This window comes from Polypterus senegalus, chromosome 2 (assembly GCF_016835505.1).
Source record: "Polypterus senegalus isolate Bchr_013 chromosome 2, ASM1683550v1, whole genome shotgun sequence".
Lineage (NCBI taxonomy): Eukaryota > Metazoa > Chordata > Cladistia > Polypteriformes > Polypteridae > Polypterus > Polypterus senegalus.
The window spans coordinates 95,250,567-95,264,088 of NC_053155.1; the positions used below are offsets into that span (position 1 = coordinate 95,250,567).

The 13,522-nt window shown below is 38.1% G+C and overlaps 1 protein-coding gene across 3 annotated transcripts in view; it reads right to left on the bottom strand.

Moving 5' to 3' along the window:
* Positions 1 to 232: 232 nt before the first annotated feature.
* pdgfd (platelet derived growth factor d) overlaps positions 233 to 13,522 on the bottom strand; it is a 343,896-nt gene continuing 330,606 nt past the window's right edge. For 2 of the 3 annotated variants that reach the window (XM_039744177.1, XM_039744176.1), the window contains exon 7: positions 2,233 to 3,211. In XM_039744177.1, coding sequence (XP_039600111.1) covers positions 3,080 to 3,211 — 132 coding nt within the window. In that variant the 3' untranslated portion in view covers positions 2,233 to 3,079. Of the gene's footprint in view, positions 425 to 2,232; positions 3,212 to 13,522 lie in introns of those variants that run through there. The other variant, XM_039744178.1, reaches the window with a different exon arrangement.

Here is a 13,522-nt window from a genome sequence, read left to right on the forward strand (position 1 = left end):
ATTTAAGATTGTATTTTGATTAACATATGTGGTTGTGCGGTGGAATGACACTGAAGGATTTTTGGGCTGCCAAGTGGGTTGTCCCTTTTATTTGTCACCAGACAAAATAAACTGTGCGATAAAAGGAAAAAAAAAAATGTGTGGCTTTGCACCGCTGCCCAGTCTAGGTCTTCTATACTGTATATCATACAACATAAGGCAATACATTTTATTTAAAGAAATACAATTAAAACAGTCCATGTGTATTCCTGAAAACAGTCTGGGTCTTCTCATAAATTTTATGCAACATTTCATAATGGTACAGTGCTCCATCCTGCAGCTTGCTCTGGTCTCAAAATACAACTTCTTCTGGGAGGCCCGTCCTTTATGGTGGTCAGACCACTAGCGGCAGGGTTAGGTGCCCTTTTTGGGCGGCTTCTAAGCGCTGTGAGGGAGGAAGACAAAGAAGACAAAGTTAGCAGTAGCCCCCCCTCTTGGTTCGATGGGATATTACATACCTATACTAAGCATAAGGAGGAGTCCTCCAATGCACATGTGTGACACATATCATATACAAGTAATAATTTGTGTGCTTGGTGTACATGTGACAATAATGACCCTATAATATACAGTACAGTACTATAAGTGAAGCTTATGAACATTACTACAACGTATTGGGTGACCAGGTTTATAAATTATATACAGTACTTAATACATCTCACAGATGCATTGGGGACGCACCCTAAGTGATGTAACCTGGAGCCACGGGGTGGTTTGGGTCATTCAACATCAGACCCCTCATCTAGACAATCCAGCCAAAGGTGATGAACTCCCAACTTGCATTGCAGCAGCAGTCAACCATGGAGCCTCCCACTTTATCCAATTTAGTGGGTCTTTCTGCGGTAATAGTGATTATCCCAATTGCCTTCTTCTTTGTAAGTCCTACCTCACCCAAACAGATCATAGCTTTACAGAGCAAATGGCCTGCAAAGCCCAGACAGGTCACCTCTATTGACTCACAGTAAGTGTTCCAGCCCTGTCCCACAAATTGATCTACCAGCACTTGGTGAGCCTTCTCTCATATGCCTCTCCTACATGCGCTGTTCCCAGGGTATGGCGAATCCTAACACGATCACCTTTTTGGTGGAGTTAGAGGAGATGACCATTTTTAAACAGTGTTTTTATAGCAATGTGTTCAGGATACTTTAACTGCATGCCCACATCTACTCTCAACTGCCATTCTGCAGCTGATGCAAGGAGTCCTGCTGCTGTTGTGACTCTAACAGCAATGTATGATGTCCTCCCAAAGTCTGATGACACTTCGATGTGAGTATGTTGAATTAGGTAGTGTCTTGTCTTGGGTGACAACCTGTTGTCTTCCATCCTTTATGTTACATCAATAAGCAGCAATTCAAATGGGGTGAACTAATTGATTTATAAAAATTTGTTTTTTTATTAAAAGAAGTAAATCAAGAATAGATTACACAACAGTATTATTTTTTTATTTATGTAATGTATAAAGCAGACTCTATGTTTTAGAAAAACCATACAAAGTTTTTGTTTTTCTTTTTTACATATCCTTGAAGACTTTCTTTAGCTGATCAAACACTTTCCTGTTGGCAGATTGTATTGTTTTCCTGCTATTCTTTGACTTTAAGTCCAGTTATACTGTATGCTGGGTGTTAAATTAAATTATAAACCATTAAGACAGGTATTGATAGTGAGGGCTTCTATACTGTATATCATACAACATAAGGCAATACATTTTATTTAAAGAAATACAATTAAAACCGTCCATGTGTATTCCTGAAAACAGGCATCCTATTAATTTCTAAAGCTATGCTTTAAAAAGTTCCAGACAGTAAGCAGTCCATCAGGAAGAATATTACCAGTAAATGTGACAAATGGCAGGAAAAAAAACCCCAATCCTAGTTTACTGTAAAAAAAAAAAAAACAGGATGAAATATTACAAACAATTAAATATAAATTATAAAGGGCAACTGAAAACTTGCAAAAGACACTCCACGAAGGCTGTTGTAAGTGTTGTTCACACGGAACAGAAGAGAACTGTGTGTGCCGTGTCCTAAGAGTAAGAGTCCAGGCAGGCGCAATGAAAGGCTAATGGACACCATGTGCAGCCCGGTACCAAGAAGCAGCAGCAAGGAAAATTTGTTTTGGCAGTAAGGAATTATTTCTAATAGGACAAAACATGTATTGGTTTATGTTGTTCACTGTTCTTCCTTTTGAGTCTCTTTCTGCAATATAAAAATGCTTTCCTGCATTTGATTGTGTATAAAGATACGCCATGATAGACTATTTTGCCCAACCTCATTTTACTTCACCAATTCTCATATCAATAAACAGAACTGAATATCCACAAAAATTCTTCTGAAAAACTAAAAATACTTTTCATAAAGTCTGGGACAGAACTGTATCAATATCATTTCACTTTTTAGTATTTCAGAAGTCTCAAAATTAGGAGGGGGTCAAAGCACTACACTATATTGAGTTTAAAGAAAAATGACTCGATCTTGCACATTGTTTTCTTATAACATTGTAGTTCAAATGAACACACTGTGTAATGCTTGATTGCTAGATACCACACTGAAACAAAAATTAAAGTACAGAGCCCATCTCTAGTCTAAAAGGAAGGGATATAATGAATGCTGCTGTATGCCGAGTGTCACTGTTCATATTCTGAATGCAATTAATTCAGTGTTACAATCTAATAAATGAAAGATAAAAGAAATAAATAATATATTTTCTCTAATACTAGATTACAATTTTAGAATCAATGTGAATGAGCAGAGGAGGAGGAGGAGGTGGAGGTTGGGAGCAAGTGCAAGTTTATTAAGAGTCCAAAGTTAAGAATGGATACTGCAGAAGTCAGCGAAGTTCCATTCTTGTATCACAAAGTTACTTATAGGTGTTAATGCCTTGCAACAGAGGACTACAGAATTTATGTGAGACAATGCAAGTTTAACAGAAAGTTTAACTTATGCACAGCAAGTCACATACTCATTCCTAATGCAGCAGAGTGGAAATGCTCCTTGGCCTAAAGGACAATAAATGTATTTAACAGTGTCTGACTGTCCAACTTTCATCGTGGTGGTCTTGAGTTGCAGATGCAGTCACATCGCTCATGGTGTTCAAGGTGAATTTCAGTTAGTGACACACTTTTCGCTTTGCTTCTCTTCCTGAAATGGCCAAGGTCAGGAGTAAATTTGAGCACCTGCAACAAGAAAAGAAGCGTGCTTGAGTCTTGATTCTATACAATAACAGTGGATCATTTTGGGCAGTCAGGTTGGGCATTGACTGGCCTTGAAGGCTCACAGCTTCAGACACCTGGGTTTAAATCACAACTTGGCCACTGTTTGTGTAGGGCTTACATATTCTCCCATTTTCTGTTGTGTACTGCACTTTTCCTCCCACATACTGTACTAAATGCATCTATTTTATTTTAAACGCCACTCCAAATTGGTCCTGAATGAGTAAGCCATGCAGTGGATTGGGGTGGCTTCTGCCAGCATTGCATCAGATCCTCTGTGACCCTTAATTGGATTGTGCTTACTTTGTGGAACCACATTTTAAAGAACATTATCTATTTTTGTGGTAAGAATGTAATTTTAGTGATTACTAATGTATTATTAAATTTTACACCATTGCATAATAACACAAAATCTCACTTAATTTTCAATCACCCCTCCTTTTGAGGTTTGTGGTGTTGGCAGGCCCAGCCTTGCACTCCTCCACTTGCTATGACATATAATTCCTCAAGTGTGTCTTGTGAAAGTTGCTTACTGGAGCACATCCTGTGACTTAGAAACTGGCACAGCATACCGTGATGTGTCTCCATCTAAAGAAGCATGTGGGAGCTGCTATGTGGAGAGCTGCTGTGGTGACAGTCAGAAAATGCTCATGTTATTAAGAAATCCACAGACTGCTTTTACAAATGGTTTATTTGAAAATCTACATTACTCATATTATTTATCTATATCTTAGCAGCAATGCATATACAGTAAGCAACATTCCCTCCTGCAGCAGCAGAAAAAAACCCAGAGATGATATAGTTGTTCTTAGTCTTTATTTGAAAATGGTAGTACATGCAACATGGAACATGGTTTTTTTTTGTAGATTACTCAAAAATGGAAGTAACTACATATATCTGGAATCAAAAAATAAGAACAGCATTTAAGGCTTCTTCAGACAAAATATATTGCATAAAATAATTACACTGATGAAAGTGATTTATATGAGCCAAATGAAGGAACATACATTTGTTTTAATTCTACTTTAATGCCTACTCTTTCTCGCACTTATTAGGGAGGAAGCTGTGCACTTGAAAGACATTAGCATGCTAACAGCCAAAAGAAACATGTGGCGACATAATCTGGCACTAGCACTCTTCTCAAATGGCATATGTGGATGATTAAGCTAACAGAGCAATTACAGAGGAACATATGAACTTTCCAACAGGTGGTGAGATCCAATATTGCTATTACTACTGTGTGTAGAAAGCTTTGTTTGGTTTCTATGGTTTAAATTTTAAGAATGAATTAAATGTAATATAACAAAATTAGAATTTTTAAAAACAATTCTAATTAAATACACCCAGTAGAGCCATTAACACAAGCAGCCTAAATCGCCAAGCACCCAATTATGTAGCTGCCACTCAGTATGTAAAGCTTGCAAACATGGTCAAGAATGATTTATGCAACTTTGATTTTGCTGTCAAGCATGGTGGTTCAGGCATCTCATAAACAGCAGGGATTTTCATGCACTACACTCTATAGAGTTTCTTCTACAGTCTCACATGCCATAAATATAAAAAACAACCTACTGCACAGCAGGTCTATAGGTAGAAACACCTTTACAATGAGAGAGGTCAGAAGAAAATGAACAAACTGCTTCAAATTACTAGAAAAGGTGTAAATATTTAGATAAGAGATGTTCATAATAGTGTGTCCACAACATCTTACACTTGAAGTGGGTGGGCTATAGTAGCAGAAGATCACAGGCAGGTCTACCCGTGTCAGCTACGGACATTAAGATGAGGTAATAGTGAAGATGATCACCCAAAATGGACTAATGTAGATGTTGCCTGGTGTAAAAAAGTCACAATTTATACTGTATTATATTTGTGTAAATGGTACAGGTTGGTGGTTGTAGAGTTATGGTGAGAAGAATGTTTTCTTGGCACACTACCTTAATACCAAAGGAACTTCATTTGATTGCCATATTGTCCCTAACCATTGTTTCTCAGCATAGGTATTCCTTAATGGCCATAGTATATGCTTTTTTCAGATGGATATACAGTATACTGTCGAATTCAAAATGAATAAACAGTTCTTTTCCAAGCGCTATATCCTTGAACTTGTAGAGTTATGGAGTCCTTCAACAGCAAGTAAAAACACAAAAGAAAATCTTTAACAAAATTCAACTCAGTTTTTTTGTATTTTCAGATTTAATGGATGGAGAATAGGATGGGGTGGGGACTACCTTCCAAATGGATCAGAAAGACAGAAAAACAAGAATTTTTCTGAGACATTTATTATTGGGAGATATGAGACTTGCGTGGTAAGGTAGTCTGAAGGTTTTAGAACACCCCCATTTTTCCAGATGTTACTGCCTGAGGTTAAAAAAAGTGTAGATTACCAAAAAATGAAAAATAATTAATACTTTTATAATTTCATGAATTATAAACAAATAGTGGGTTGACAACATACAGTTTTTCTACAGCAATGGATGTTAATTAAGCATTGAAAGTTAATGCAAACAATTTCTACAAGTGTCCACATTTTTTTGGATTACTTGCAAACTCTCCATCTGTATAAAAGAGCATGGAAACAAATTGCAACACCCTGTGAAGCATTATTTTGACAATATTGTTAACATTAAGGTGAGAAAAACGCAAGGCAGACAGTTCATTATATCCCATAAAAGTTCAGGTCTTTCCTTTAGAGAAATTGCAAAGAAAGCCAATGTGTCAGTAAGTACAGTTTCCTACACATAACAAAAGGAAACTGGAAACTAGAAAAAACTCTGACAGGTCTGGTGGACACAAACCCACCAAAGAATTAGAAGACAAGTTTCTGAAAGTGAACAGCTTGCCTCACAGGCAACTCACTGGACAACAGTGTCAAGCACAGATTACCAGTGGCCAAAGTAAGCAGGTGTCACTTTGAACTGTGAAGAGAAGACTTTGAGAAGCAGATTTGACAAAATTTGGTAAAATTGCAAAATAAACCTAGGACTTGCCTGGGCCAAGAAACACCATCTATAGACTACTGAAGACCAGCTGAAGGTTTCATAGACCAAGGAATTAAAATTTGAAATCTTTGGTTCATCATGCAGGGATTTCACATGTCATTGGGAGAAGAAGCATGATGATCTTGGGCTCTTTTAATAGATTCAGTGTCAGCAACATGCATATGTTGCCTAGCACCCAGAACCAAAACACCTTCCATAGCATTTTACTGAACCATACAATACCCTCTGGTCTATGTAGTGGAGGAAGTTTTATAGCACGATCATGCATGGCTGTAAATGGAAGTCAGCCACTAGTATTTATTGATGATATGACTGCTGGCATAAGTAGCAGGACGAATTCTGAAGTGTATTGGGCTATACTATCTACTCAGATTCAGCCAAATGCTGCAAAACTGATAGGAAAACAAAGCCAAACCAAGCAAACCAAGTACTTCCCAAGGTAAAGAAACTGAATATTCTTCAAAGTTCAAGTCAATCAACTGACCTCAACCCAATTTGACATACATTTCACTTACTGAAGGCAAAACTGATGGCAGAAAGTCCAACGAATAAGCAGCTACTGAGGACAGCTGTAATAAAGGCCTGGCAAAGTATCACTAGAGTGGAAACTCAGAATTTGGAGATGGCCATGGGATCTAGACATCAGGCAGTCATTCACTGTAAGGGATTTTCAACCAAATATTGAAAATTATCATTATATTTATTATTATGTTAGTTTATCCAAATATTTTTGAGTCCCTGGAAATGGGGGGGCTATGTAGAAAAATGGCTGTCATTCCTAAACAGCTCATATGATATTTTTGGTAAACTCCTTGTGCACTAACTCTTTCTCTTACTTTTCTGCAGACCAGTTACGGGATATTCTGCCTGGCCCTGATGACATCACTTCCGGTTCTGGGCCCAATGACACCACTTCCTGTTCCAGCCCTACCTATGATGTCACTTCTGGCCCTGACCCCAATGACACCACTGCCGGTTCCAGCCCCACTATTGACGTCACTTCCTCTGGTCTTCCATAAAGCCACCACCTCTGAGCCAGCAAATCAGTTTGGATGTGGACTACAACCTGTATGATTCAATACATTTATTATCCATTTGCAGCCAGGGATAATATACAGTACTGGGGGCTGCTCCAAAACCTTTTTTTTGTGTGCTCGTTAGTTAACATTAATGGATTATTTTTATCTTGACCACACCTTTCCAGGTCAATGGATAGGTCGTAATGGATCATTGCCATGGCCTTCACAATCTCCTGATTTGACACCCTGTGATTTTTGGTTATGGGGTATGGTGAAGGAGCACGTGTATAGCAGTAAAGTTTGTGATATCAATGACCTGAAGGACAGAATACGGACTGGTATCATCTATTCCCCATGAAATGTGTGTCTGGGCTTGAAAGAGTAATGTTTTGTGTGTTGAACATGATGGCAAACAGGTCACCATTCAAATGTTAACATAATTTTGACTCACCCTGTATATATATATATCATCATATATACATCATTTCAAGTCCAACACACGTTTATTTACACAATAAAATAGTGCACAAACCCAGTGCCGCAGCACCAATCACCGCAACAGTCCAGGCCTCTGTCCACAATGCCTTTCCTTCAGACCGCCTCCTTCTCTCTCTATCCAGATCTCGTCCTCTTCCACCGACTCCAGCCCTGAATGAAGGGAGGCGGCCCCTTTTATGTCCCCCCGGATGTGCTCCAGGTGTGCTCCAGCAATCTTCCACCGGCATGCCCCAGTGTGGCAGAAGTGCCGGCTGTATCCCCGGAAGCACTCGAGGTGTCCCTGCTCCTCTTCCCCTCAGCACTTCCTGGTGTGGCGAAAGTGCTGAGGTCCAGGGCTCTCCAGGCATTGGGGCACCCCCTGGCGGTAACCATGGGCCCCTACAGGGTTGAGCTTCAAAGCTCTGCACCCGTGGCTCCCAAAGCAACCAGGGCAGTCGCCCCTTCATGGTCTGGAGAAGGCGCCAGCCCTCCTCCGGTCCTCCTGGGCGTCCCGGCTGGGTACCACCCCCAGCTGCGTGCCACAAAATTTACAGCGGCTGTTACAGACGCAAATCAAATGTATGCTTTTATTGTATAATATTAACAATAAGAACAGCTCACTACTCAACACATTTATTTTGGGAGACGTTAAGACTTGAACCCAAAATCTTCTGAATTGGAGTCGGCAGCTCTAAACAGTATTCTACCCGAGAAGTCAGGACAACACTACCCGATTTCTTTTTCTTCGGTTATAGTCTTGGAAAAAGCTCATTTGTTCTGTTATACTTGTATGCATTGTAAAAGTGTTTCTTTGATATTTAGAATTCAGGCTTCACACATTATACACTTCATGTCTACATTTTGTCAATTATTACTAAAATATGAAAAATGTTTCTGTTTTAATGATGTGTTTACTGTGCATAGATCGTTGTAGACATGGAACACACATGAAATGAAAGTGTTCCAAATAACGATATAGTATTTATAAAAGGTGTCATTTTGCTTGACTTCTCACTCTATACAACTCTAAGCAACTGAAACGCAGGTAAACAGACTTGAGCTGAAAAAACTGTGCGGGGTGGGGGGATGTGATAGCAGACTGCTTGCTGTTTGCTGCTTATCAACACATTTAAAGGACAAAAGGCGCTGATGGAGAGGTGAGAAGAGTTTTAAGGTGGGACAGATCTACAAGTTTTTTCGTAGGCTCTGATAATTCTAGTGTTAAAGTACTGTATGCACTCACGTATAAGTCGAGTCTTGAAACCAGAAAAGTTGATCATAAAATCAAACCCCGACTTATATGCCCGTTCAAAAATGTGACCCTTTTTAATTTTTTTACATTTTCTTGCCTCTTCTAATCTTACATCAGTTTCTCAGACACATTGAATTTTGTTGCAGCAGCGCAGTTACCATTTTTTTTCGCTGCTTCAACAACTTTTAATTTAAAACCAGCTTCATATTTTCTTCTGAACAAATGCCCCATCGTAGATAAGGGATTCTCTTACGATAAAGGTGTATGAGGGTGTGAGATACAAAAAAACACAAAACAGTGCAAATGTTGCTTCAGAATAGTTTGGGTATTACCGTGTGGTCACGTAGGCACAATAGAGACAGAGAGAGAGGTTAGGAGCACGCGCTGATACAGAGCATTGCCGCAACCACATAGAGAAAAAAGGCAGTGTGCTCCATGGTTACTCTCTCAGGTGGGCGTTAGCATATCATAATCTCTTAGACCAACAGCATGAGTTTTCTGCATTCCACTTATACGACCAACATTATAAAATATCAGAAATTATACTGTAAAATCAAGTCCCGACATATCAGCAAGTATATACGGTATGAGCTCTGACTGTCACCTATCTGACAGAGACCTCAGCCTGTGTAGCTAGTCCCATCTGGATTGCAAAGGGACTGTTTGCTTTTTCAATTCCTACCAACCTTTCCATCGTCCTTCCCTAGTGTATTTTCTGTGATAATGCCATAATTTTTTGCTAAGGTTTTTGTGTGTTTTTCCAATCACAAAATATATACAGTATATAAAGTAATACTCCAATTTCCATCTGCTTATCTGACAGGTAGGCCACAGACAAGATATTTAATAGATTATGTGGTAAAATTGATGTAGAATAATATTATATAAAGTTTATAATTTTAAGGGGGTTTTTATACTCTGGAACACAGAGTAGATAGACCGGGAATCATGTTGCTGAATAGAACTGCAGCACATATGTTTAGGAGTATCTGTTATCATAAGCAGACTACAGCTAGTTGTCAAAGTCTGACAGTTTCTTTAACTTTTTATTGAAAAAATGGGCATGAGTTTAGGCAGATGGAGAAAGGCTTAAACTTGTTTTTTTGTCAAGCATTTTACAGCAACTCATACCCTGTTTCTTTTATAGTTTTACACATAATGGCATACTGTGATTAAAGTCAATACTAACTGTTGTTTAAAACCCAAGTAGAAACATTTAAAATACCGATTTATACAGTTTTAATAATACTTCAATTCATATAATTTTCCTACTGTACAGGTGCTTAAATTCAAAAACTGTATTCATGAAAGAATTGCAAATTTTCTTAGAGTTTTTAGTAACTGGTGTAGCTAAAAGTTATTTTCTCATGATTCAGTATACAGATAAGGGGGGTCTACAACTCTTTGAGACTGCACTGAACATACAGTGCACTGAACAGCTGACAAGAAGAACAAAGTTCATTCTTATCTTCTATGGTTTAAAATGATAAGATTTAAAAAAAAGAAAAACGGAAAATCATACAGTGTGTCTAAGGTCTAAGCTATCATCCTCTCACAGCAGGTTTGTCAAACCAGTGGGTCCAACCAGCTGAAGCGATCAACCACTGACAACATTTCATTTTTTTACTTTAGCTACAGCTGGCAAACCAAATATGTGTGTTCCAGTTTTCATGCTATCCATGAGACTGAAGGATAATAGGTTAATCAAGCGTAGCTCTGGAAATCAGAAAATAATTTTATACAGTATTTTAATGTGATTGAGAGATGACGAGTGGGACTCTTTGATCAGCACATATATTTATTTACAACAAAAATACTGAGAGGAAACCTGGCCAGATGAAAACTAATTAGGAATGCTGAGTTAAAGCAAGGTTTTCAGACCTGCACGATATCTTGAGAACTGTGAGACTGTCCCAGCTTCTAATTGTAAGGCATTGACAACGTGCAATGCTGATAAGAGGAGGAAAGTGAATTTACAGACACATTCCCAGACAAGACAGGAAAGCACTGTTTGAGAGGAATAGAAACTGATGTTACAATTTCTAATATGAGAAAAATTCCTTCTTTTCATGTGCATTGCAAGCCCACTCATTTAATAAAACAGTGAAAAAATACATATTTTAATTTGTTTTCTTATTTGATTGTGGATTCTAGACACCCTAATATTATCTTCTGTACCGGTCAGAAATAAAGTGTAATACTGAATGGACTTTTGAACACACTTTTTGAAGAAAACAAAAAGCACCTTAATGAAGTGTTTGACTTCTTCTTAGATGTACTGTAATAACATCATAATACAAATAGCATAGTGTAGACTGCCATTGCTGCCTCCAAGCTCTGCAAAAGTGTGGTACACTCTGTGCATGTAACGGAATCTATAACTTCAGTTCTTTAGTTACACACTTGGAATGAAAACTGTCTTAGTATACCAGCCACTAAAAAATTTGTAAAATCTAGACTCCATTGTGGGTATAGATAAGTATCTCTCGGGATAAGGACTGGTTGCTTAAAATTTTCAGAATAGAAAATAATGTGTTTTTTATCATTAAAATGGGTGTACAAAAAAATAAAAGTACTGTATTACTATATGGGTCTACAAAAAATAAAAGTATTACTATATTTACTAATGGTACAAAATTTCTGTAAGTGTTGAAAATGTTACTGGAACAACTGGGATCAAATGTAACAGACCTAAAGAAAACAATGGTTATACTTGATTTCAGTAGTTTAATCAAGTGAAGTAGATTCAGAAAGTATTCAGACCCCTTCCCTTTCTTCACACTTTATTGTGTGGTATATTTCATTTTAAATGGGTACATTCGTCAATTTTGCTCATTAGTCTACATTCATAACCCATAATGACAAAGTGAAAACGTGTTTTTCAAAAAGGTTTGCAACTTTATTAAAAATCAAAAACTTAAATCTCTCATTCGTATATGAATTCTTTCCCTTAATTCGATACTTTGGAGAAGTGCCTTTGTCAGAAATGACAGTTTTGAGTCTTTTAGGGTAAGTCCCTACAAGCTTTGCACACATGGATTTGGGCAGTTTATCCCATTTCAATTGGCAGATCCTCTCAAGTGTGATTAGATTAATTGGAGAACATCTGTAAACTGCCATCTTCAGGTCTCTCCAATGATGTTTTTTGGGGTTTAAGTCTGGCCCACTCAAGGACAGTCAGAGACTTGTCCCAAAACCATCAAGTACTGTCTTAGTTGTATGCTTTGGGGTTATTTGCATGCTGAAAGACGACCCATAGTTCCAGTCTGAGGTTGTGTGCACTCTGGAGAAGGTTTTCTTTAAGGACCTTTCTGTATTTGGTTGCATTTATCCTTCCCTCAAATCTGACCCCATAGCATGTTGTTGCCGCCATGACGTTCCACCACAGGAATAGTATTAGACAGGTGATGAGCACTGCCTGGTCTTCACCAGATATAGTGCCTGGAATTCTGCCCAAAGAGCAAAATTTTTCCTCATGCACAGAGACTCAAGAGTGGCTTGCATATATAGCCACTCAACCATAAACACCTGATCAATGGGATGCTGCTGAGATGGTTGTGCATTTGATAGGTTCTCCTATCTCCACAGAGGACATCTGAATTTGTGTTAGAGTTATCTTGGTCACCTTTCTGACTCAAGTCCTTCTTGCCCGATTACTCAGTTTAAATGGACGGTCAACTCTTGGAAGAGTTCTGGAGGGTCCAAATGTTTCCCATTTCACAGTTATTGAAGCCACTATGTCCTACAAACCATCAAAGCTTTAGAAATGGTTTTATAGCCTTGCCCTGATCTATGTCTCACCACAATTTGATTGCGGAAGGTGTTCGGAGACTTCCTAGGACTCCATGGCTTGGGTTTTGTCCTGACATGCAGCATGAATTGTGGGACTTAATGTATACAGGTATGTGCCTTTCTAAATGATGTCCAATCAATTCAATTTGTCTCAGATGGACTCCAACCGACTTCTAGACACATCTCACGGATGATTAAAGCATTAAAGGATGCACCTTACCACAATTTGGAGCATCACAGCACAGGGTCTGTATAATTACACAAATGAGAGATTAGTTTTTCATTTTATTAAATGTGTTAACCTTTCTGAAAACATGTTTTTACTCTGTCAGCATGGGTTATTGAGTGTAGAGCATATTTAATTTTAAACATTTAAAATTAAATATGCAACATAATAAAGTGTGCAGAAAGTGAACTCTGAATCCACTGTACTGTGTATTGTAAAAGAAGAAAACAGAGAATCAAATGTGTTTTTAAGATACTTTAGCAGAATCCATCTTTAAGATGGATATTTTACTGCTTTTTATTTGCCCTGCAGCAAAGTTTATACATGAATTGTGACTGTCTGGTCATAGAGAAGCACATAACATGAGTGGTAGCACTGACGTGAGAGGTTGTGTAAGTTTAATTCATATTAGAAAGAAGCAGTCCAAAATGAATGCAGAGGCTAAGGGCAGTGAAAAAATCATAAGAGGGTTTCTAAAAGTACTATAATTGTTAAGAACAGAATGCA